The sequence below is a fragment of the Fukomys damarensis genome, unplaced genomic scaffold, assembly GCF_012274545.1.
Source record: "Fukomys damarensis isolate Sample0158 unplaced genomic scaffold, DMR_v1.0_HiC HiC_scaffold_32, whole genome shotgun sequence".
Taxonomy (NCBI): domain Eukaryota; kingdom Metazoa; phylum Chordata; class Mammalia; order Rodentia; family Bathyergidae; genus Fukomys; species Fukomys damarensis.
This window is the reverse complement of record NW_022900944.1, coordinates 42,900,725-42,926,994: the sequence shown is the minus strand read 5'-3', so window position 1 is coordinate 42,926,994 and position 26,270 is coordinate 42,900,725. Positions and strand designations below refer to the sequence as shown.

The 26,270-nt window shown below is 47.5% G+C and overlaps 1 protein-coding gene across 2 annotated transcripts in view; it reads left to right on the top strand.

Annotated features, from left to right (window-relative positions):
• Window positions 1-26,270, top strand: part of Cdyl2 (chromodomain Y like 2) — a 273,199-nt gene that overhangs the window by 240,028 nt on the left and 6,901 nt on the right. For both annotated transcript variants that reach the window (XM_033757875.1, XM_033757876.1), the window contains 3 exons: window positions 10,156-10,373; window positions 18,853-19,025; window positions 25,688-25,898. In XM_033757875.1, coding sequence (XP_033613766.1) covers window positions 10,156-10,373; window positions 18,853-19,025; window positions 25,688-25,898 — 602 coding nt within the window. The remainder of the gene's footprint in view (window positions 1-10,155; window positions 10,374-18,852; window positions 19,026-25,687; window positions 25,899-26,270) is intronic.

Here is a 26,270-nt window from a genome sequence, read left to right as displayed (position 1 = left end):
TGGGAATTTTGAAAACTGCCCATTTACCTGATCCCATGCATGCCATTTTAGCTGGGTATAAAATTCCGTTCTGATAGTTTTTCTCTCTGCTTTTTGATAATAGTAGCTCATTTTTATCAAGTCTGTTGTTGCTATTATCAGGTTGTCATTTCCCCCCAACCTTTTTTGGCACTGGGGATCAAACTCAGGACCTTGTGCTTGCCAGGCAGGCACTGTGTCACCAAGAAAAATCCCCAGCCCAGACATTCCCTTTTGCTATTATTTTTCTCTGTGTCACATCTTGCATCTGTGACATTCTGCATTTTCATTATTATTTGTCTTTTAATCCTGTGTGGTACCTAGAGTGCTCTGCCAGACAAAGAGCTTTTTATGTTCTAGAAAATATTCTGCTATTATCTTTTTGAGTGTTCCTTAGAGTTATCCCTTGTATAAAATGTTTAATTTGGTTCTTATTTGCAGGATAATTGTGTTTAAAAATGCATTTAACTGTTTATTTTGAAACTATTTCGGACTTACAGAAAGCATGACAAAGAATCCCTTTTCACATTCACTTGCTTCAACATTTTGTTATATTTATTTGCTTTTTATGTGTCTGTTATATAAATGTACATTTGTATACATAGAGATGTATGCATGATATATATGAATTATTTATACATTATTGATTTTATGCACTGTATAATTATATGTAGTACAAATAATGCTTCCTTGCCTCCTTAATATCTAGTGCAGATATTTTTTAAGAAAAAGGATATTCTTTTAAGTAAATACAATACATTTATGAAATTCCAGAAGTTTTGCATTGCTGCAGTAGTCTTAATCTACAGTCCATATTTCAGTATTTTCTGTTATCCCAACAATGTCTTACAGATATTGATTTCCTACAATATAAAATCCAGTCTAGTCTAGAATCTTATGATTCTTTAGTCATCATGTCTTTTAGTATCCTTTAACCTGGAGCAGTTCTCTGTTATCTTTAATGAAACTGGGTGTTTTAGGCTTGCCTGATATTCCTTTGTGATTAGACTGAGGTTGTACATCTTCACTGAAATACTTGTTAATGATGTTTTTCCTTCTTCCTCATCCATCCCATCCATTTATTAACCCATCCAACCACCCACCCACCCACTACTCATCCCTCCATCATTCGTTAGCCACACAAACTTAAGGACTCTTCTTTTATTACAATGGTTTATAATCCATTCCTGCTATTATTTATTTTGATGTTCAAATTGTCCTAGATTTGGCCAGGGGGAGCCCACTGAAGCTACCTTGTATGTCCTTTTGACATTTCTGGTTATTCTCTTGAGCACTTCCTTACGTCCAGGCACAATAAGATTTTGCAGCCCAACCTGTATCTTCCCTGTTCCAGCCCTGGGAGCAGCCATTTCTCTAGAAGCCATACTTTATTTTAGTTATGATTGTTAATCAGAAACCAACATGTAGGATCTAGGGTGACTCTTTGCTAGTAAGATTTCACTTTTTCTAAGCTCTTTGCAGACAGAGCTAGGAAATATATCTAAAGTTTTAGACTTGAATTTGTGTTTGAATTTGCTCCATTCCCATCTCTCTAGATGCTTTCTTGTCTTGTCCATTCCATATTTGTTTGTCCCTTCTTTCTCACAGCATCACATATTTGCTTATTTTCTCAGCCTGTACTATTATAAACTACTTTTGGAATTGCTTCACCCTTGCCACGATGTACAACAAACTCACTAATAAGAATTGGAGGTTAATTTCAGGGTATAAACTCCTAATAACTGTGTTCCAGAAGTGATTTGTGTTGGTTCTTCTCCCACCCCCCATTCAGCATGGTTACATTGTTTTAAATACACTTTGGTTTGCTTATTTATATTTGCATTGATTTTTCCTCTTTGTTGATTTTATTTTATATCTTAAATGCTTTAACATACGTCTAAGAATTCAAGCAAAAAGATACTCTCAGAGAACTATCTTTCCTTCCTCCTCCCTTCTATTCCATTCTCCTGACCCCACTGTGTGTGGGTAACCAATTTCATTGTTTTCTGGTTTACTCTTCCTGTGCTTCTTTTGGCAAAAATGAGCTGATTTATCTGTGTTATTTTTCCACCTTAGTTTGTAGGGGTAGCGCTCTTCATTTTCCTCAGGTGCATAATATTCCCCTGTGTAGGTATGCTTCCGTTTATTCCAGCAATCTATGTTTGGGCATTTAGGTAGTTTCCAGTATTTACAGTGATAACCCTAAAAAGAATAATCTTATATAATAATCATATATGCATATCTTTGTACCATTGGAGATATATTTTCATGTTAAACTTGTAGAAGTTGGTTTATTAGTTGATAATGAGTACAGAGATAATTTTGTCAGATATTGCTAAATTCCCTTCCATAGTTGGTTTTACTCTTTAGTACCCCGCCTACAACTAAGAGAATACCGGGTCCCCACATTCTCTCTAGCAGGGTATATTGTCAGGATGTTTGGTTTTTGCCAACCTGACAGCTAAGAAAGGATGTTTCACTGTAGTTTTAATTTTCAATTATTTATTGTGAGTTTTAATTTGGATCACTCTTAGGAATGAAGTTGAAATCTCACGGTGAAGGCCATTTTGATGTAATGTTCGCAGATTGTTCATATCTTTTGTCCATCTTTATTCCTGGAGGAATTTTTTGTCTTTTTACCTTAAATATTTAGAAGCCCTTTACAATTTATGGATATTAGTTCTTTACCTGTGGGGCACAAATATTTTCTCCTATTCAGCATTTGACTATTTCTTTATCTCACTCCTTGTCCTCATTTCCTTCTTTCTGCTTTTGTTTTGAACACTTCTAGTTTCTTTTAAATGCATTTTTCTCGTATTCTATCACTTCGGGCATTTGACCCAGTCCTATTTTAAAGTCCTCGTTTCATGATACTTGTGTTATTTTATTTGGAGCAATTCATGCTTCCCATGTTGGTTTTGTGGGGTGGTCATCTAAGCATGCGATGTCTTCCTGCTTGGGGATTTTGGTGTGGCGCCTCATTTTAAAGGGAAGATTTTCATTTTCAGTTTTCTTTGCTTTCTCTCTGACCCTGCTTCTTGGATAGTTTTGTGTTTGGCCCTGAGGTCATTATTTTTGCTCTGCCTTCCTGGTGGAGGGGGACTTACCCAGCCCCGGTGAACGTGAGCGCCCGAGCCGGGGTCTCCTTTCCCTCCAGCAGAGAAGACTCTGAGTCCCCCTTGTCATGAGGCCCCCCGCCCCAGCCCTGATCCCTGCTTGTGTGGATGCTCTCTGCCTCTCACTCCTAGAGATGATTATCGTGTTTGCGAGCCCAGCTTCATCTTACTGAATTTCTCCTTTTATTTCCCAGTCACTCCCGGGTGTTTGGTGCAGAAGTGCCGCGGCGAGGCAAGAGCTGACTGAGCTGCCTTAATGGGAAATAGTCCTCTGTGCTCAGAAGGGAAGGGTCGGGCGCCCAGAAGGAAGGAAGCTGGCGGGATCGGGGGTTCCTTGAGTCGTGGAGTCCTCCTGTTGCTGAATGTGGGGAGCCAGGCATGGGGCCTCTGCCTCGGGGACACTCGGGGCCCAGCATGGCTCACGGGATGGGGTGGGGTTTGAATGCAGTGGTGCCCCTCGGGTGGCCTTCACCTGGTTTCCTGGGTGCAGCGTGCCCTCAGGGCCTGAGAAGATACCATCTCTGGCCTGGACCTGGGGTGGCTGGAGAAGGGGAGGCGCCAAGGGACCGTGGCTCAACCCTCCATTATGAGCGCCTTGCCCCTCAGTCCACACCAGGAAGGTGTCAAGGTGACCTGCCAGTTCTCTCATTGAGCGGGTCCAAAACAGCCCCGAAAAGCGGCTACTTTCACCCCCATCTGAGGAACAAGGAGGCAGGTGCTCCCCAGCTCACGTGTCTTCCTAGCCTCTTCCCCTTAGCAGACACGGGTCTGGGATCTCTGTGATGCCTCCCTGCAAAGCGCTGCACTCCTCCCTGCTCCGCCAGCTTGCGCAGGCTCTGGGTAGACACCATGCCCCAGAGGGCAGGTGACAGGCGCAGTGGGAGAGACCAGAACTACTTCCGACTACATCTCCCAGGGGAGATTCGGGACGGAGTGTCTCGGCTGTGGGTCACACGGCTGGCTTTGAGGCTGTGGTCCCCTCCTGGCCTAACACTTGCATCTCCCAGGTCCATGCCACCAGCTGAGCCCGGCGTCCTGACCGAATCTCAGGCCCTCTTCCTATCCAGACCCAGAGCCCTCGCTCTTGGGAACTGCTTCTCCAGGTGCCCAGCGGCTTCCTGCCCAGAGTCACTGTGTGGTTCTTCCTCGCGCACCTTCTTGTATGCGAATCTGTAGTTATTTTAGGTCCGAGTTCTTTGCCAATGATTTAGCCCCACAGCAAAGCAGCCCATTGAAGGCAGGGACCTTATTCTCTCTTTGTGTTGAAACTCTGTCTCCTTGTAAGGCAGCTGGCCCATAATTAGATTTTCAAGGGGGAAAATAAAGAGAGACAGCCTTCCCCCATCCTGCCTCTCCCATTTAAGATCTTTGTGGCATCCGCAAGGTACTCACTTATCCTCATCTGTAAAACGGACCCACAGGGACCACTCTGTGGGACTGCTGGGTGACAGAGAGCTGCTCAGATAAGGGGAGCTCGAGTCTCCCTCCTATTACAGCTCTGCCTGTGAGTACTGTGACGCGCTGCGTGTCAGGAGGATGTCACCCCAGCCTGGCCCTGCCTGGGCCTCTGGATGGAGCTCTGAGGCTCTGATCTGCTTGGCTTCTGGGCATCTGGGGGCCGGGGAAGCCCCCTTGCGGGGGACGCCTCTGCAAACCCGTGGCCCAGATCCGCCCGGGCTGCTGCAGAACCAGCCAGTTGGGATCAGGAAGCCCTGCTACGTTGCTGAGGGTTCGAGTTGAACCCTGAAGAAACGACTCCCCTGACGCAGCCTTTTAATTAAAGGCTCCTGTTTGCTTTCTGAAGTTCATTAAATCATCCTACCGGGTGTCAGGCACTGCGTCTTGATGTTTGACAAAGCCCAGTTGCTTTGAGTAATGGAAAAGTACAAAACAAGGCGGCTTCACAGAAGCTGCGGGATGACAGGGGGCACGTCCCCTGCACCCTGCGACGCTGCCCCTGCAGTGTCCCCTTCCTGTGGGCTGCTTGTCCCTCTCCCTGGCCTGCAGAAGGGAGAAGCCCCCCCACACGTGCCCTGGTCCCTGCCTGACCCCTACTTGACTCTCCACGACCCCTGGTGCTAATTAAGTCTGAGAACTATTGCTTCTGGCCCTTTGGCTGATATTGGGTGAGGATCTGAGCACCCCCCCAGAGCCCCAGGTACTAAGAAACATTCCTGGGGGATTCCGCAAGCGCCATGCTGAGCAGGGCTTTGTGTAGCCATGGCCTTTGCTGTCATTAGAGAGAAGAGGCTCCTGCTGCAGATACTACCAGAACAATTTTGTGCAAAGCCGGGCTGTGTGGATTAAAGCAAATGAGAGCCTTGAAGTTGGAGAGCAATGTAAATGATCTGGAATTCTCTTACCTGGAAGATTGGTCTCTTCCGTATTTATTACATATTCCATCGTTTATTTATATCAGTATGGACTCATAAATAGTTACTTTGTATTTTTAGGTATAATCAATAGTCATTTGTTTCATGGCTCAGATTGTGCCAGCTGTGATCATGGGGCGTCTTTCCGTTGGCTCCTGTGTCCTTTGGACAAACCCCCATGCATGTGGAGGTCATTGTGTTGTGTCCTACTTGAGTTCTTTCTTCTGTCCTGGGGCTCTAAGCTTATCTTGGATGCCTCCTGCTCTCTCCCTGGAGCTGGCCCTCTCTTCAGGTGCCCTGGTGCCTCTTATGGAGAATGGTACTAGAAGCCACGCTCTTGGGATGTCTTGATTCTGGGTCCTCTCAGCTGGCAGAGCAAGGAGACCCGCATGTGTGTGTGTTCTGACTCATGCAGGTGCATTTAGCTCTGCGCACAGCCATCAGGATCAGGATTAAGCTGAACACTAGTGGGCTCATGATATCTGCTCATCTGTAAACTCCCAGTTGGGTGGTGGAAACCTTGTGTCTCCCTCCTACCAGCCTCCCGCTGAATCTCTTGACTCCGGTACATGCCAGAAGCTCTCTCCTCCATGGGAATCAGCAGTAGCCACTGTGGTGTGGAGCTTACCTCTGGCATAGTTTTCCTTAATTTTACAGAGTCCACTCATTTCTAACATTTGCTTATGTTGGCACCTTTCCCTCCAACGTTCAGTAAGATCATTGCATACATAATAATACTGTTAGATTCTTTTGTCACATTATGCATGCCATCCTGGGACCCCACTGCCTCCTAAATGATATTTTAAAATTTGCATACTTTCACATTTGCTCTCTGTGCTGTAAAGTTCTTTGGGTTTTGACAAGTGCTTAATGTCTTGGATTCTTCATTATTGTATCATACAGAATTGTCTCATGGCCCTAAAAAAATCCCCTGTGCTTCACCTGTTTAACCTGTTTCTTATTCTGAACCCTTGGAAAACACTAATCTTTTCACCATCATTATAGCTTTGCTTTTTCTAAAATGTCATCTAATTGGAGTCTCGTAATGCATTTTCCTACTGGCTTCTTTTACCTAGCAGTATGCATTTCAAAATCATTGATTTTTGTGGCTTGACAGCTATTTCTTTTTATCACTGAGTAATGTTCCATTCTATGGAGGTGTCAGTTTGTTTATGAATTCTGTGATTAAAGGACCTATCAGTTGCTGGCAGTTTTTGGTGATTGTCTTTTTTATACTGTTTTGTGGATGAAAGTTTCCAAATAGTTTTGGCACCTGAATTCTTAGAAATGGTAATGATTGCTGGATCTTGTATGCTAAGACTGCATTTCATTTTGTGTAGAGTCTTGAGCATGATAGGCAAGTGCTCAAGGGAGCTGCACCCCCATCCTTTTTTGTTGAGACAAGAGCTCTGCTGTGTTTCCCAGCCTAGACTTGAACCTATTATCTTGCTGCCTTAACCTGCTAAGTAGCTGGGATTACAGTGTAACCCACCATGCCTGACTGTCTGGTTTTTTAAGAGACGACCAGATGGCTTTCCAAAGCAATCCTACCACTTCATATCCCCAACAGCAATGAGAGCGAGTCTATGTGAGTCTGTGTCCTCACTAGCAATTGGTGTTGTCAGCCGTTTGGATGTTAGCTGACTGATGTATGCCTGTCTCCTGGCTTTCATTTCCTTGTTTTAATTCCCTAATGACAAACAATATTGAGCATTTTTCAATTTGCTTATTTGCTACTTCTGTCCTTGCTGAAGAGTCTTTTCAGATCTTTCCCCCATTTTTAAGTATTGGGTTGTTTTCTTACTGTACCTTTTAAAGACCTCTTTGTGTATTTTGGATACAAAATCTCTCATATGTGCTTTACAACATTTTTTGGCCCAGTAAGTAGCTTGTTTGATTCTCTTATTGATGTTCTTCAAGGAACAGAAGTTTTGAATTTTAATAACTTAAAGTTACCAATTTGAGTTACCAATTTTTTGTTTCATGGAACTAGTTTCTGGGGCTGTATCTAAAAACTCATCGCCAAACCCCAGGTTCCTAGGGTTTTATCCTGTTACCCTCTAGAAGTTTTATAGTTTTGCACTTCATGTTCAGGGCTGTGATTCATTTTGAGTTAGTGTTTGTGAAAAATGTAAAGTTTGTACCCAGGATCACTTTTTCTTCTGTAAACAGAATGTCTGTTTCAGTGCCATTTGTTGAAAAAGACTGTCTGTCCTTTCTCACTGAATTGTCCTTATTCTGTTGCTATATTTTTGTTTTTTTTTTCTGGGGTTGCCATTCTATTTCATTGATTTTATATATCAGTTTTTTCACTGTCTTGATTATTATAGCTTTATATTAAGTCTTGGAATCGTGTAGTGAGAATTCAACTTTGTTCTTACTCTGAAATATTATTTTGACTCTTCTAGGTCTTCACTCCTTCCTAAATAAAGCTTAGAATTAGTTTGACAATATCTACGAAATATCTTAATGGAATTTTGATTGGCATTGCATTGAACCTATAGATCAAGTTAGGAAGAACTGCTATCTTTAAAATGTTCAACCTTCTAATTAACAAACACAGAATATCTCCCCATTTATTTAGATCCTTTTTTATTTCTTTCATCCAAATTTTGTAGTTTCCTGCAAAGAGATCCTATACATATTTTATTAGATTTATACATGAGTATTTCATAGTTTGGGTGTTGTTGCAAATAGTATTGTGTTTAAATGTCAAATTCTAGTTCATTGCTGGTATGTGGGAAACTAACTTGTATATTAACATTGTCTCCGGTGACCTTGGTGAATTTGCTTATTAGTTCCAGGAATAGTTGATTTTTTTCCCCTTCAATTTTTCAGTGCTTTCTAAGTAGTCTTTTAATCACATGTAAGCAAAATTCATTGTTTTTCTTCTTTCTCAGTTTCTAAGCCCTTCCATTTCCCCTCCTTCCCTTCCCTTTGTGTGTGTGTGTGTGTGTGTGTGTGTGTTGTGTTTGTGCATCGTCTGGACTTCCAAGCTGATGTTGAGCAGAACTGAGAACATCCTTGCCTCATTTCAGATCTTAAACAAGAGGCATCCATCTTCTCACCGTTAGGTCTGATGGTAGCTGGAGGTATTTTGTAGCCAGAGGTAGCTGTTCTTTGTCAAGTTGAGGGCTGGGGATGTAGCCCAGTGGTTCTGCCACCTGCCATGCAAGCTCAAGGTCTCAGGTTCCATCCTTGGTACCAAAAAAGAAAATAAAAATCTTTGTCAACTTGGGCAAATGCCCTTTTGTTGGATTTTGTCAAATGCTTTCCCCGTATCAATTGATCTGATTGTAGGATTGTTTTCTTCTTCAGACTACTGATACATTGACTGATTTCTATTACTGAACCACCTTTGCATATATTTGTAGCTTATAACTCTCTTTTCCCACTGTTGGAATCGATTTGCTCATGTTTTTGAAAACTTTCACATTTGTGCCCATGAGAGCTACTCTCATCTGTACTTTTGTTTTCTTATCGTTTCTTTACATAGTTTTGGTATTTAAATAATGTGGCGACGTGGAAGTTCCTGTGGTTCTGAATTATGGAACGGATTGTGGGAGTTGATGGTATCTCTTCCATAAATGTTTGGTATCATTCATTTGAGTAGTACATTCTCTTTTAGAAGATTGTTAATTATTGAGTTCATTTATTTAATAGAGGTCTGTTGAGATTATGTATTTCCTCATGTGTATTTTGGAAATGTGTGTCATCCAAGGAGTTTGTCCTATTTTGTCTACGCTATCAAATCAGTGGGCAGAGGGCTGTTCAGGGGATTTCTTTATTACCCTTTCAGCGTCCATATGATCAGCAGTGATGAACCTCTTTCATTTCTCATATTGACTCTTTGTGGTCTGTCCTTGCACCCTGGACTTGGAAGTTTCCAAAGCACACATTTGAGTATGTTCCCAGGCCTGCTTTGGAGGACTTTTTTTTTTTTGGTGCAGACGAGACCTGCTTTCCTCAGGACTCCAGGAGTCTTTACAGGGTGATGACAACGGGGCATTGTCCGAGGTCTGGATCTTTAGTTGGTTTTCAAACCCTTTCAACCAGGGCACTTTCTAGCCATCTGGAATGCTAATTGGTGAAGTGTAAAAATGCAAAGGTATTATAATTGATCTGGAAGAGGAGAAAGATGTGAAGACCTTGCCTGCTTGGTCCTCACCTCCCTAAGCTCAGGGCATCTGGCCCCAAAGAAGGACTGGGGTCTCAGCACCCTCAGGAAGTGCTTATTAGCATGGACTACACGTCGGATAAAGGCTAGTGGCTACTGTTGCTCCTCCTAATAATTCCTTGTTGGTCACCCATGTCCACTGGTGAGCAGGGCTGCTTCTCCAGTGCTCTGGGATTCCCTGTTACCAAGAATCAGAGAAAAAGCTGGCTGCTCACAGGCCAGTGTGCTGGTGGTGGTGGTAAGGTCAGGACCACATGGCCAGGCCCCTCATGGAGAACCCCCAGGTGCTCTTCTGACTCTGGAGATGCAGCATGTGAGCCCCAGGCTCTTCACTCCCACTCCGGCCCCCCAGGAACAGAGAGCACAGGGCCAGCCCCGTCTGTACCTTCGCATTGAAAGTCCAGGGTCCTGATGGCAACCTGGCAATCAGTGGCCTGTGTCCGTTTCTAACTGTGCTTATCTGTTGTTGAAGGCTCTGCTCTGACCAATGGCGGGCTGAACCTGCACAGCCCGGTGAAGAGGAAGCTGGAGGCTGAGAAGGACTATGTCTTTGATAAGAGGCTCAGGTACAGCGTCCGCCAGAATGAAAGCAACTGTCGGTTTCGGGACATTGTGGTACGGAAGGAAGAAGGTTTCACGCACATCCTGCTGTCCAGCCAGACCTCGGACAACAATGCACTGACACCTGAGGTAAGGTGGTGGACTCCAGACCTCTCTGCCTGTCCCTTCTCTCTTTCCTTGAGAGCATTGCAGGTCATGGGGGACACAGTCAGGGCCAGGCCAGTGACCCAGCTCTGGGCTGGTAGGGTGGGCTGGCATTGCCTGGTGAGTCCATACACTTGGGGAGGCCCGGGAAATGGAGGGCCCGGGGGTCCTTGAACTTGTGATCACGTGTCTCATCCCATGATTTACATGGGCAGTGGTTCTCCCATGGGACTGTGGGCTTCACTGTCCAGCATGATTAACAAATTGTGAGGGAGACGCAATGACTTGGGCCCTTGAGTTTTGTGGGTCTAGTGGTTGCTGGCTGCCTCTCCTTTAAGCATGGGGTTCTGAGGAACTGCCCTCCTCCCCCTTCAGCAGGAGCACCCTAGGTTTGTCTGCCATGTAGACCTCCATGTAGGATTCCAAGGACCCCGCAGCACAGCTCTGCCCACAGGTAGCCCTTCACATGTTCAGACACCTGGAAACCATGTTATTTTAAGCTCCTTGTGACACATCCACACGAGACCCATTCTTCTTGGATTTTTTTTTTCCTACTTCACTACTTTTTAAAAGCATACTTTAAAAAGGTATAGCATTTTCCTTCATTAGGTAGAATAAGGGTGACATCTCCCAGTTCTCTCTCTCTTGGGAGCAGCTTTGTGTGTTAGCTGTTTCCCACTTATCCCGGAAGCCATGTTGTGCTCGACAGATTTAGGGTACCTGGGTCCTCACCCACTGAGCCATGGGCATGGTTAATTAGGGATTCCATTCCCAACCAGCCTTGGTCAGTTATAGAATGGGAGGAAAAGAGAAAAAGCTATCAATCCTATAATTTCAGCTGTCTCCACCAATGTGAATTGACGTTGTGGGTGAGCTGGCTGACTGGGTAAAGTAGTCCTGAAAGAAAGATTCAGCTGACATGCAGAGGTGGTGTTAGTGAAGGCAAGCAGACTTGGAAGTCTGGAAGATGCAGGTTCAAATCCTGCCTCCACCAACTCATCACTTCAGTTAACTGGGAAATTACTTTGCTTTTCTGAGCTTCCTTGGTTGCAGAAATTACAGTCTTTTTCTTGTGAGATCAGAGCTAATGTATGCACAGAGGCTTCCAGAGTGCCTGGCACATAGGAGTAATAAATGCTCCTGTCATTGTTAAGATGAAACAGAGGCTATTTAATGGCCCCCAGCAGACTGGCCTTGGTTGTTAGGGTAGAAACTGGGAGGGAACTGCTTTCACGGTCATAACTGAATTTCTTTTCTTCTAGTTGTCCGTGTGGCATTGGTTGGATTGGCCACCCAGGCAGAGATTTGATTCATTACTGGGAATGTTAACTCGGTTCCGAGGCTAGCGGGTGTGTTGTGATGTTTCTCTTGTCTGGAATATGGCACAGAACTGGGGGTTAACGAACGTGACACTGCACGGCCCTCATCGTTGAAGCTTTTGTCCACGTCCCTGCTGGGAGAGGCCCCCAGTGCTCTCAGCATCAGCCACCATTGCCACAGCATCTGCGGGGACTGGACAGCCCTGCAGGGTCCCTGCCACACCCCTCTTGTCATGTTCCTTGTTGACTCTGCTTTCTGTTTACTTCTATTTTCATCGTAACCACTAGAGCTGCAACTACTAGGCCATTTGGCGAGGACCATTGTAGTAGCCTGCTTGTGAGACTGCCCTGGAATCCACTCTCCGCAAGGCAGGTGGAATGTTATGCTGGAAACACAGCTCCGACCACACCGCTCCTGGGTGTACGTGTATGCACACGTGCACACACACACACGCACACTCATGTGGGTGCATCAGATGTGTTGAACACTCTGGTTCACAAGCGGAACACCCCGTGTGCCCTGCCCAGATGGGGCGGTCTGACCTCATCTCACATCTCACCTCGCACCTCTCTCCTCTGCATTCCAGAGACTCATTTTCGTACGCACCTGCTCTAGGACCTTTCCACATGCTCACTCCTCTGCCTGGAACAGCCTTCTCTGCCTCCTTGTTTCACAAATGCCTGCTCTTTCTTCAGGTCTCAGCTTGTCCGTGACTCTTGCAGAAAGTCTTTCCTCACCATCCTGAGGTCACCCCTCCTTCCATGGGATTCCTTAGCATCAGGGTCCTTCCTCTTGGATCCTGTGACAGTTGTTGGTATATACGTATTTGTTGTATTTTACTAAACGTCTGATCCTCTCTCTCATCTGACTGTAAGCCTTTTGAGGCTCTCCGCTGTGATTCAGATCTAAAATGTCCTCCCTACCCCAAAGCCTCATGTGCTCGGAACTGGGGCTTTGGGAAGGTGGTTGCATCATGGAGGTGAAATATTCATCAGTCAATTGATTCATGAATGAGTTTGAAGCCGAGGGTGCTCTTAGGAATGGGAGTCTTGTGGGAGGTGATTCGTTGGGGGTGTGGCCTGGGAAGGTGTACTCTTGAGCTTGGCTTCTCCCTTCTTACTCTGCTTATGGATTGAGCTGCTTTCCTTGGCTAGGCCTTTCCACCATGCTATTTTTGTCTTGCAGCCAGATGACCATGGACTGAATCCTCTGAAACCATGAGTCAAAATAAACCTCTCCTCCTTTGGATTGTGGGAGTCAGGTGGTTTGTCCCAGCAATGGGAAAGTGACTGATTCATGCTCAATTCAGTAAAAAAAATCATTACACAACAAGTTCTGAACCCAGGATATACAGGTTAACAAAGTACTATTTTAACTCCTAAGGGATTATATTAATTAATGATTGCTACTTAACAAATTGTGCTAAACTTAGCACCTGCAAACAACAAGGACTAGCCCCGTCTGTGGATCAGAAATTAGGGTGAGCTCAGCTGATATCTCTGGCTCAGGGCTCCCCACCAACTGCAGTCTGGACGTTGGCTGGGGCTGTGAGATCATCCAGTGGGCCTTGGTCCTCACTGGCCAGAGACATCTGTTCCCTGCCACCTGGGCCTCAGGGTTACCAGTGACGTGGTGGCTGGCTTCTTCCACCGTGACAGTAAGAAACGACACACGTGGAAGCCGGAGTCACTTTGTACCCTGCCCTCGTCTTGAAAGCATCATCCCGTCACTTTGGCATCCTTTTCAGGTTAGAAGTGAGTCACGAAGTCCAGTCCTCACTTGTGGGTAGGTGGTTGCAGCAGAGTGTGAGCAGCAGACAGTTCGTCAGTGGGGCCCGTCTCAGAGCCCGTCTCATGGCATTGGGGGCTTCCCGCAGGCAGGAGGCAGATGAGGTGAGAATGTACACGTTCTGTAGGGCAGGAAGGGCTTGTCGGATGCCCTGTGAAGAAGGTTTACAGTATTTGCAATGTTGGGACAAGGAGGGGGCACATCCAGTTGGGAACTTTTGGGAAAATCCCTCCCGAAGGTGGTTGCTTTTGAAATGAGCTGAGGGTGACTGGATCTCAGGACAGAGAGGGATCCTAGTTCTACTCCTTGTATCCAGGTCTAAGGAACTTGGTTGTCTGGCTCTAGATCCACGCCAGATCTGAAGCCAGAACTCATGCAGGGGAAGCGGCTTCTCTCCAGCAGGTGCCAACAGCAGGTGCGGTGAGCTAGGGAGTGCAGGGCTCAGCAGTAAGTGCACAGGATGCATTTGGGACCTCAGTGTATGAGGCAGTCTGCACTTTCGAGTCACTCTGCAGAGCCCTGGGGATGGGTGTGCTGCAGGCCAGCAGCTGCCCGCTGAGCGCACGCGGTGTGTTCTGTGTAAGAAGGCAGAAGAGTATGGGATAATTTTAGAGCATCTTGGTGGAAACCCAGCAGTTACATTATAAAAGTTGGAGTCTTTCAGGAAGATTCAGCCATCTATCCAAATTGAATTCTCGTTGGGGATTTAGCTTAGTGGTTCTGCTGCCTGCCTTGAAAGCACAGGGTCCTGAGTTTGATCCCTGGTACAAAAAAAAAGCAATCCAAATTGAATTCTCAACACCAGAAAGGCAAAGGGAAAGGTTCTAACTAGGTATAACTTTTTGTAGTTTTAAACCATTTTGAATATTTATTTACTTGGTACCAAGGCTTGGAGACAGGGCCTTTGCACTGAGCTATATCCCTAGCATTTTAAATGTTTTTCTTTTGAGACAGGATCTTGCTAAGTCACCCAGACTTGCCTGAAGCTTATGATCCCACTGCCCTAGTCTCCCTAAGTGCTGGGATTACAGGCATGCACTGCCATGACTGGTTTAATTTTTCTTCTTATGTAGAGAAGAGATGTAGTGTGTACTTCAGTTGTATCAATGAGATACAGGTTTGCTTTTGATTTAATTCATATTTTGCTCAGCCTTGTGTTTTACTAATTGACCAGTAAGTGTGGCCTGGAACAGAGAAGCCCCTCTCTGAGTCTCCCATGGAATCACAGCTCATCACTTTGTGGAAAGCTTTTCCTTTATTGGCCTCTCCGAGCAACAGTCCATAGGTAGCTGAGAGTGTGCCTATTTCTGGAGGCAGATGGATTAAAAGACCCACAAGACAGTGGCCTGTTCGCACTTTTGATGTTCAAAATGAGCGCTTGTGGCTCATTCCCTGCTAGTGAGGAATGTGCTCCGACTCTCTTCCAGCAGAGCTGGGTCCCGGAGTGTCTCGGTTCAGTTGACACCTGGCCCTGTCTTTTCCATTTTTAAGCCATCTGACAGGATGGAGTCAGAGAAAGCAAAGGGTTGTGGGCACTGACACTGGGATTGTGTCTTGCCTTTTTCTGCTGGGGTGGCCTTGGGCAGCTGCCTCTGCCTTTCTGAGTCTGCATTGCTTCACCTGTGAGAAGTCCCTACCTGCCCTACCTTGCAGACCTTGTTTGGAATACAGTATTAGGTGGCAGTTACCGGACGCAACCCTTGACATTCTAGGTGCTTAACAAACTTGGGGGTTCTTTTCAAAGTATAATTTCACAAACAGTGCTTTCAGAATAGCTCCCCATCCCTGTGATGGTGCCTGTTGAGTGATGAATAATGATTTCTCCAAAGTATTGCATCCTGTCTCCCCCGTGAGAGACCTCTGTCCAAGCCTTATTTCTTATTACCATTGCCTTCTGCACCTTTCCGCCTTCCCTAATTTGGATCAGATGGTTGAGAATTCCTTATATTATCCTCCATTCATTATACTTGCTAATTTTAAAAGCGATGGTCACCATCCCCTCTGTGCCATGCCCACACAGATAACGTTGGCCTGCTGTCTCCCACCTTCGCCCTCTCACCGCACACCAGACTTCCTGCTGCTGCAGCTTTACCTCCAACGCACCCCGCCGTCTAATCAGTCACCACCCATCCCTGTCCTGAGTTTTATAGTCAGTCCTTACATTGACCCAACAGCACATTCTCAGGTATTGCTGCTCTCTGCTCCTTTGGCACCAGCTTTCTTCTTGAATACAGCCCTTTCTCCTTGTGTTTGTGAGGATCTCAGAGTGTTCAGCTTCTTGCACTGAAAGTGCCTCGCTTTCACTCTCACCTTTGAGTGATAGTTTAGCTGGATGATGAATTTTTCTCAGCCACTCGAAAATTATATCCTATTACCGCCTCCTGGTATTTAGCTCTGCTCTCTAGAATGATGCCTTCTGCCAAGCATTTGTACTTTCAAGATAATCGTTCTTTTGTCTCTGGGCATACTTATTCATTTATTTTCATTTGTTTACTTTTAAATGAATGTTTTATTAGTGCCGATGAATTGTGTAACATATCGTGTTTCAATGTGTATGATATATTTTGATCATATTCATCCCTATTAACTGCCCCTTCACCCCCTCACTCCCTTCCTCTTGTCTAATAATAATCTCCCTCCTGCTTTCTTGTCATCTTTTTTATTTATTATGGAGAATATGTGATAGTGGTCAGATCTCTGAGTCTGGCTTTTTTTGCTTAACATCATCATCTCCATTTCCATCCACTTTCCTATAAATGACATATTCTGTTCTTTTTATAGCTAAATTGTATAATATATACGTCATTATATTATATGTATGTCACATTTTCTTTATCCATTCATCTGTTGATGGACACGTAGGCTGGTTCTACTTTTTTTTTTTTTTCTTTTGGTACCGGGAATCGAACTCAGGTCTTTGCACTTGCGAGGCAGGCTGCAGAACCACTGAGCTAAATCCCCGGCCCTGGTTCTACTTCTTGTACCCAGTTTGAGTGCCCTTGGTTGTCTGGCTCTAGATCCATGGCAGATCTGAAGCTGGAAGTTGTGTAAGGAAAGTGGGTTCTTTCCATCAGATGCCAGAGCCTATGACTACGTTAGGTTCCAAGGCAGGAAATTAGGCTGCTGAAGGTGCTAACGAGTGACTTTAGGATGAAAAGATTATCCTGGACTCTGATGGGCCCAGTGTCATCACAGAGCTCTGAAGTATAGAAGAAGGAGATGTGTTGCGAAGTGAGAAGCTGACCATGGGTGGCTTTGAAGGTGGAGGGAGGGGTCCACGAGCCCAGATGTGCAAATGCTTTGAGAAACTGGGAAAAGCAAGGAACCAGATTCTCTGAGGCCTCTGCATAGGAATGCAGCTCTGTGCCCACATCCTCAGCCTCTTATCTCTTCAGATCCTGCCTCCCTCTTCTCTGTGACCTCCAAAGAGAACCCTGAACACCTGTTTGAAACCTTCTTGTCAGTCTTCCCTTTACCCCTCATGCATATTTTCCATCCATTTCTGTGTTCCCAATTCAAGGCAGTCACTTCAGGTCTTTCAGTTCATTTATTCTTCCTTTAGCTCCATCTAATCTGCAGGTATCCTTGATTTTGTTTTTCCTTATAATCATTTCCCCCCCTCTTCTGTTCTTTATTGTTCGTATGTCTCCTCTCCTTGCTTATTGGAAGTACTTTTATGTTATAGTCTCTTAGACCAGTAGTACTTAATGTTGTTATATAACCCTCCTGTGTATTGAGTACGCTGACTTGTATTTCCTCCAGTGTTTTTTAATTTTTCATCGTGAGTTCATTTTCAACAAGAATTTATTTCCTTGTGTAGTTCTCATGCGGTCTCGGTTGCAGCTTTTCTCCAGAGTACTTTTATATTCATTTCCATGAGATACTTCAGGGATCTCACTAGCCCATGCCCAATTTCCATGTTAATTTTTTAACTTGGATATTTCTCATGTATGTGGCAGTGTAATTCTGAAGTTCAAATCGAGGTACAGAGCAGGTGTGGAGTTTTAAATTTTCATGGGAGAGTTTTCCTACTGCAGAGATAAATTATTTGAGCAGCCTGTCTTGACTGTGGCGCTGAGAACAGGTGGGGCAGGGGCTGTGCCAGTGAAAGGGAGAGTGGATTGCAGCACAGACTTCCTGTCTTCATGTGCTCTTAGAGCATCCTGGCCTCAGGGCTGTGGATCAGCTGAATGCCCAGGCTCCCAAGAGAAGTGTGTAGCAGGATGAACAGTGTCCGATGGAGGAGTGCGAGGGGAAGGGGTTAGACTATGAAGGAGGCTGCAGGGGTTGGTTCACCATGGCCCAGACCCCGAGGCTCCGAATGACGCTTTTGCCCCTGCACCAGCATGTGCATGGCAGGGGATCAGCTTCAGACCCTGGCTCCATCCGAGTCTCTGCAGGCTGGGAGAGCAGAGGTTCTGCTGGGCCCTGGGCACTGCACGTCTCATACCCAGCTGCTCTTGCAGCGAGACTGCTGCTGCATGGAGGGCGTTAGACCAAAGGGCCAAGTGCTCCAAGAGGCAGAAGGCTTCTGAGGTGAGAGAGAGAGAAAGAGAGAGAGGAAGAGAGAGGGAGGCTATATAATGAAACAAGAATTATTGTATACCAGGCACTGTGTTAGTTTTCAAGACTATGATAGGGAGTGACAGAAGCACCCTTCTTGTCATTATTAAAATGGCAGTCTGGCAGGGGCAGACAGCTAAACTGTCCTCTTTGATAGCACCAAGAGAAGGAATGACATGTTCTTCATCTAGAACGCATCGCCCCTGCAGGGAATGGACACAGCATTCTCTTTCCTTTTCTTCATTTTTCCCTATAGTCCCTGAAAGTGAGTGCTGTGATCCCTCACTTACAAGCAAGGGACCGGTGTGTCTCGGGTCCTAGAACGAGGAAGTAGCAGGGCCACAAAGGGGACCAGGCGCTTCTATCACCAGTCGGCTTTTGGACCCAGGTCCAGGTCTGGTGCGGAAGCCCCTTCCCATGAGCCACCACAGGCCAAGCGAGGGTCTTGAGCCGAGCCATCGAGCAGGGGCGGGGCGTATGCAGCTCCCTTGGCCTGGGAGTGGGATGGTTTACCCTCAGTATGTACAGGGCTGAGCAAGCAAATGCCAGAAGAGGATCTGCAGAGATACACAGGGTTGACTGACTCTCAGCCAGGTGACCAACAGGCCTCCTCGTTTACTCCTCTGCCGGCTTGGGGATGGTGCCGGAAGGCTTTGGTTTCCATAAGCGTTGACCTGGGCTTGTGTGTGGAGGAGCATCCTTGCCCAGGCAGAAGCAGATCTGCCCACCCCTAGCCCGCGGGTGGCTGACTTGCCAACCGCCACTGCATCCCTCTACTCCCCTCTGCCTACAGATCATGAAGGAGGTCCGGCGAGCACTGTGCAATGCGGCCACAGACGACAGCAAACTGCTGCTGCTCAGCGCTGTGGGAAGCGTGTTCTGCAGCGGCCTGGACTACTCCTACCTGATCGGCCGGCTGTCCAGTGACCGGCGGAAGGAGAGCACTCGGATCGCCGAAGCCATCAGGTGAGCTGCTCCTTACTGTCTGAGGTGCTGGAGTCCCTCCTGGAATTACTGAGCTCAGCAAAGAAAACCACAAGCAGCAATTACGCTTGAGCATCGCACAACAAAACAATTTTATTTTTAGCATAAGTATGTCCCATGCAGTATTTGGGACATACTTATAGTTAAAGATTATTGGCTGTTTGTTTAAAGTTTGAGCTTTAGATCCCGTATCTTGTATTTTATCTGCAACTCTGTCTTGTCAAAATTAGGGGTGCTTTGCTCTCTAGGTTAGATTTCCTTTTCATTCTTTTGATCAATAAAGGATTTTTCCCTCTATTAAGGCCTGGGATGCCCGGTATTACACACTGCACTCCTGCCTCTGCCTGGTGGTGGAGGTCTCTGGTGGCCCTGACATTTCGGTCTTGGATCTAATGTGACTCAACAGTGCTGAGGGGCTGGGGGTGCCCCAGGCAGCTGTGGACCTTGCGGGGTGGGAGTCTTAGTCCCTCTCTTCCTGCCTTTGAGGCAAAAGTAAGGGTCCTGAAGGTGGCATCCACCGCCAACAATCAGGACTCCTTTTGGTACACAGGGCAGTCATTTCTCCATTCTTTATAAATATATTAAAAGTAAATAAGGGTGATTTCCAGCCAGGGCCCATTTAGCTGTTGACAGCTGTTGCTCCGACTTCCTCAGGAGGGGTGAATACGCTCACTGCTCACTGCTGTACCACACTTAGGTCTCATGAGAGGAAGGCTTGCTCCCTGAGCTGCCATGGAGCCCCAGGTTGCTTGTCAGGGTTCTGGAGCCTCCAGGCTGGCTGCTGTGTGGCTGCCTCACACGGACTGGTTTGTACATGGCTGTGGGGGCTCTGAGGGTTGCAGTATCCACAATGTGACCTTAGGACACTCGTGTGTGTGGGATTTTGCTCCCTCTTCAGAGTGGGGTAGGGTGCTTTCTGGAGAGCCAGGAGAGCCTGGTCCCTGCAAAGTCACTGGGGTTTTAATGCCAGTCCCAGGCCCAGCCCAGTCCTGGACACGTCCACAGCTGTTTGCTCTCTGCTTGGTCTCCGCTGGTTTTCTCAGTCGTCGAGAGGAGCAGCAGGATCCCGAGCATTCTTCCTTCCTCATTCCTGGGGCCATCAGAACCCACTCTGAGGAACTGAATGCCCATCTTGGTGACTCATGGGAAGCTTTGCTTATCTCCATTATAAATTTCTGGTCTTCATCTGGATTTCCAGAACCCAGCGAAGCCTGTTTGACATAAACCCTGATTTCCATTCCTCACACACACAGCTCATCAGCATGCAAACCTCTGCGTTAGCATCATGCGTCCCAAAAGATACGTCCATGTCCTGATCTCTGGAACCCATGAATGTGACCTTATTTGGAAAAAGGATCCTTGCAGACGTAGTTACGTTTAAAATTCCAAGATGAGATCATCTTGGGTTAGAGTGGGCTCCAGACTCAAAAGGAGAGACCCTCGCAAGAGGGAAGGAGACGCAGAGCCAGGAGAATGTGATGTGAGGTAGAGGCAGGGACTGGAGGGAGGCAGCTGCCAGCCCAGGAGCACAGCTGGCACCTCCAGGAGCTGGAGAGAGCCTGGAGCTCTCCCTGGAGCCTCCAGTCCTCCTTGTATCCCTTAAGGAGCCAGCGCCCCACACCTGGACTTTGGACTCCTGGCCTCTAGACTAATGAGAGATTCAGCTTCTGTTGTTTAGAGCCACCCGGTCTGTGGTCATCGTGACAGCAGACCTGGGAGAAGTGTTAGCAACTCAGAAAGCCCTAGCATGCTGGGCTGCCCTCTCAGGAAGGGTCCATCGTGACCTTTGTCCTGGAACCATAAGGGGCCACTCTTGGTGGATTGCGCTGGGGTCTGCTGGGTGGGATCCATTAACAGATAATGTCTGAAAGCTGTGGCTGAGGTCGTTCCCAATCTGTCGTGGGCGGGCATGTCCGGTGTGGGGGGCCAGGCAGTGCCAGAGCATGTGGGAATAAGGATGTGGCACCTGAACCCACGGATCCTGGTTCATCCCTGCAGGTTTTCACAACCAGTAAGAGCCTCAGCATCCCCTGGCCCGTCCCTTTCTGAGATCTAGCACAGCTGAGGATTGGGGCTTTACTTCATCCCCTGCAGCTTCTACCTGTTGGGGTCATGAGAGCAACAGCTATGTCCCTCTAGAGTCTTGGGAACCAGATCAGGGGAGAAAGAAATTTCAGGGGCAGGCGGGGAGGAAAAGATTAGCTGTCTGAACATGGAGTGGAGACTTGGATGGGACCTCGGACCCACGTGGCTTCTCACTTTTCCAGTGGAATAAACCAGGGAACGCCAAAGCAGGGGCCCCAAGTATGAGGAGGTGCCACAGGCTCTATTCCTACCTCCAGGGAGACGCAGCCAGTGGAAGTCAGACCTTTGCCACCTCGGTGGGCAGGTATGCTTCAGGCAGAGCAGAGGGTGTGAAGGCAGAGGGGCATCTTCCCATGTTTCAGAGGGGGTGGAAATCGCTAATTTATGGGCTGGCAGGGCCATGGGAGTGGGAAAGGGGATGTCCCCTGGGCCTCTGTTTCCAGCTCCAATAGCACAGAGAGGCACGGGGGAGTGTTTTGCAGACCCCAGTGCACATCTGCTCTTGCAAAATTCCCTCGTGGTTCTGATGTGTAGCCAGGGTGGAGAGCACCTGCCTGGTGTCAACCAGGAGTTTGTGCATGGCAGGCCAAGCGTGCAGCAAGAGGGACAGAAAGACCTGTGTTTGTATGCAAGAGACAAAAGATGGTTATAAGGAGAAGAGGGTGAAGAAAAGGAGTGAGGAATAGGAGGGTGAGGGGAGGATGGATGAAGGTACAGACAGTGGCCATGTAGGGGCCCTGGGGTCAGAGAGATCATCAGACTCCCATGAGTCTCTATCTCACCCAACTCTGGAATGTTCCCTTGGAGCCCGCAGGGAGTTGGGATGTGATGTCACAGCCATGCATTTGGCGGAGTGTTCTAGGATTTCCAGAGATGATTCATTCAGCAGAAGCTGCTATCCAGGGCCCATCCTGAAAGAGAGGTTCTCCTCACCTAAAACTGACATAGGTGATATGATGGCTTGTTAAATGCGGCCTTCGAGAAGACTCTGGAAGCCAATTGCCTGCACTCAAGCCCACCTGGGTCCTGCTGGTGGGCAGCCTCGGGCACACTACTTACCTCACTGAGCCTATTGGCTCATCACCAAATTGGATGGTTCTGACCTCACTGCTGGGTTGCTAGGATAAAGTGTTATTAGATGCCCCCTCCCATGGGCTATTCCTGGAATAGACTAAGCCCGAATGGTCAGTGTCCAGAAGTATTGCAGCTAAGCTGAGTCTGATGGTGGAGTGGGCCCCTGTCCTGGAGACTTAGGAGGAGGTGTGGGGGGACAGTCTCTGTGTGTATTTATCTGGTGTTCAGAAGCCCTGGTCTGGCTGACTTGGCTCTTAGCCTCGGCAGTGGGAGGGTGCCCTCCATGGCTCTGCTTAAAGGGAGTAGGCAACTGGATCATAGTAGAAATGCCAGCTGCTGCAAGTGAAGTCCAGCCATGCCCATGAGCTGTCTTGCTTCTGAGTCCCCCTTATGCTGGGAGAGCAGATCATGACCACATTCAAAGTGAAATGAAAGCTATGTGGACTTTCCCGGGCACAGCCCAGATCAAGTGCTCCCTGTGTGTTGGGCACTGTGCTGTGAGCCCACGTGGACCATCATGTTCATTTCTCACTCAGCCCTATAGAAGGCCATCGTTGCCTTTCCAGGTCAGAGGGAGAAAAGGAGGTCCCTGAGACTGGGCAACTTGTTCTGACCTTGAGAGACGGGCATATTTGGCCTCAAGTCTTTCTGACTGAAGTTCCTGCTCTTGTGACACATCAGAGTGGTCAGGCAGAAGCTTGGGATGAGGCAGAGGAAGCTGCAAAGGCAGAGGCCAGCCCGATGGCCATGGACGCTGGGGAACACAGCACCAGTCCCCCGAGCCCGGCTTGCACTGCTGTCAGATCAGATATCTGAGCCGCGGGTCTGTAATGCAATATCCTGTTTGCTGTTTGGCTCCCACATTCCCAGGGCCCTGTGATAGAGATCTGCCACCAGAGATGAGAGAAAAAGGATGGGAGGGTGGTCTATGCCTCACATTTTGATATAAAGGAAATGAAAAGCAGGTAAGAATGAACAGGAGGGGCTTGGAGGGAGGCGGAGCTTTGCACACTGGAGCCTTTTGCCTTCCTCTCTGGTCCCTGCTGCCTTTGCACAGAGCTCAGGTTGGGAGCCACAGAGTGGAAGGCTGGGGGTGGGGGTCCCGATGTGGAAGGCTCTGGAAGGGGGTGAAGGCTGCAGTGATTCCTGAGAACGTCAAGGAGGCTCACAGGAGACCCAGAAGGGGAGGCTCTCTGGGTGATCATGCACCTTGTTACTGAGAACATTCAACTAAGATGGGGTGATCCATCTTCAGGAGCTTATGGAAGGAATTTGGCACCAAGAGGAAAATTGGTTCACATGAGTCTTAAAGTCCTCCCCAAGCCTGAGATCCATAGTTCTGGAATTACATAAAGCTTCCCTGGGAATGTGATGTCTTGATGAAAATCTCCCAAACGATGCGCTTCTAAGGATCCTGCAGAGAAGCTCCATATTCACCACAGACTCCAGTTGCACTGGTGAAAAACAAATGATCAACCTAACCTAAAACCTAGCCATGAGGTTGGGAGGTGAAGCAAGGTAGCCAATGGGAGACCAGCCACAGAGCATCACGGTGCCCCCCCCCATTGGAGCAGGGTCATTTTAGGGTCACCTGCAGTGGGGGCAGCAGTGACCACATTCACTCCATTATCTCAGGCAGTGTCACAGCTCAAGCCTGGGTCAATGTTATATACCTTTATTATGACTTCCATAGGTCTCCAGATGTCCCTGACATAGCAGAATATGATGGAGCCTCTCACAGTTACTTTGAAGCCAGTATGTTACCACAATAGCCACATTTCTCATAAGACTTAGAAGGAGGAACAGTATCCCTTGGGAATGAGTAAATCAGCTTGGTGTTTGTATTAGTAAGCATTAGCTGCTATAACAAATAAGCCTCAAATGTATATAATGACTCAACTGGGATAGAAATTTACAACTCATATTTGTAAACCTGAAAGAGATGTTACCTGTCATCCCATGGCTTTCTTCCAAGTGGTACCTTGGGAACCCAGACCCTTCCATCCTGTTTCTCTGCCAGTGTCTCCACAGACCACCATGCCCATCTAGGTGACTTGTCTTGGAAGACTACAAGGTGGGAGGTTGTGCGTACCTGGAAGTGGTGCAACTGGTTTCTGAGAACATTCTGTTCGGCAGAACTTGGGGACGTGGGCACACCCAGCTGGACTGGCCCCTGGGAAATGTGGCCTATTTGTAGACTCAAAAAGAAGACGGAAAGGAAAATGGGTTTGGTGAAGAGCTGGCTTGTTGTTGATTCCGCAGTCCTTGTGATACTCCTGGGAGACTCTTGTGTTTTTTCAAAAGTTGTATGCTGAGCACTAATTTCAATATCAATGGAAGCTGAGCAGTGCCCCAGGCAGACCTATGGGTATCCATGAGGGACTAAAAGGAAAGAAGGCTTCAAGAACAAGCATATTATTAGTAGAGTAATTGGGATAGAAGTGTTTCCTAAAACCCTCAGAGACCTGTTGGCTCATCCGCAGTGAGCAGGGTTAAGAGTAATGTCAAAGAAGTCGGGAGGCACCAGCCAAGACAGACCAAGGTCATCTGGATTTTATTCTGGTAAGTTCTTGGTAGCTTTCAATCTTCCATCTGAGAATAATGAAGGGTGCCAGCTTTGCTAGGCATCTTGAATCTTTCCTCCATGAGCAGATGAATATTAAAATTGTATAGATCTCATATAGCAACTCAGGGAAAGGCCGAAAGCATTCCAAGGTAGGGGAAGTAGAGGTCACTGCTGTTGGCTCTGCTGCGTAGGGAAAGATGCGTGCCATAACCTTCCCACGGCAGAAGCCTGGAGAGGCTCCATCCTGTGCTCGTGATTGTCTGAGCATAGTGCTACAGGGGAGCCCAGTATCCTTCCCCAGTTTTAATCAGAGCCGTCCTGACACATAGACCCTCATCCTCATTGGGGGACTGCCCTTGGTGGTGTTAACATCCCTGTAAATAATTCGGTATCAGAGCATCTCAGCCTTGAAAAAAATCTTGTTAAGTCGCAGACCCTACCTACGTTCATCGTCTGAAACTTGAATTTCCTCTTCGCCATCACCCAAAGTGATCACTCATCCAAAGGTGGGATTCCTCTGAGCAAGAACATTCATTCTCTGAGTTGGAATTTGTCTTTCTGGAACATCCTCTTTTCCTTGCCGTTTCTGGTCTCGAACTGTACCATTGCACTTGTCTTCCTCCCACATGGAGAACTTCGTCAGTGGGTAATTGACTGTCCAGCTCACGGCCCTCAAGAGCAGAGCGATGGGAGCTGTGCTGGGACATCACACATGAGCAGGGCCAGGGGCACAGAGCCTCCGTGAGCCTCCTCTGAGGGTCTGGCAGGCTGGTGATGCTGTGTCCTGGTGAATGAAGCCCTTGCCTGGCCCCTGCTCACTTCTGACTACCAGAATCATAGCACCTGAGGGAATCAGGGGGCATCCAGCGGGACTCGGCAAGCTGAGGCTACCTGTTAAAGGGTCTTCTCTCTCCTCCAGGGATTTTGTGAAGGCCTTCATCCAGTTTAAGAAGCCCATCGTGGTGGCCATCAATGGGCCAGCTCTGGGCCTGGGCGCTTCCATTCTGCCCCTCTGTGACATCGTGTGGGCCAGTGAGAAGGCCTGGTTTCAGACACCCTATGCCACCATCCGCCTCACGCCCGCGGGTTGCTCCTCCTACACCTTCCCCCAGATCCTGGGAGTGGCACTGGTAAGCCTCCCTTTCCCCGCCAAAGACTCCCTCTCTGAGATGCATGCATTTGGGTCCTGTCCTGGGTTTAGGATATGGCTTCATATGGATAGAAACCCAGGCTCCTGTCAGTGAGCAGAATCTGTCTCAGCTTCCTCAGCCACCCCAGAGGAGCTAGAGCTGAGGCCGGGCTGGTCTTAGGGCCTCCAAGCTGGATGGACTAGCTGAGTCTGGGACAACAGTGACGTTCACTTACTAAACGCCTACTGCATGCCGGACAGTGCAACACACGTCATCTGTTCATTCCTCCTTCTCTTGTTTCTCTTCCCCTCTCTGTCTCTTTCTCTCCCTCTCCCCCTCACCCCCCTCCATTTCTACTCCCCCCCCCCCCCC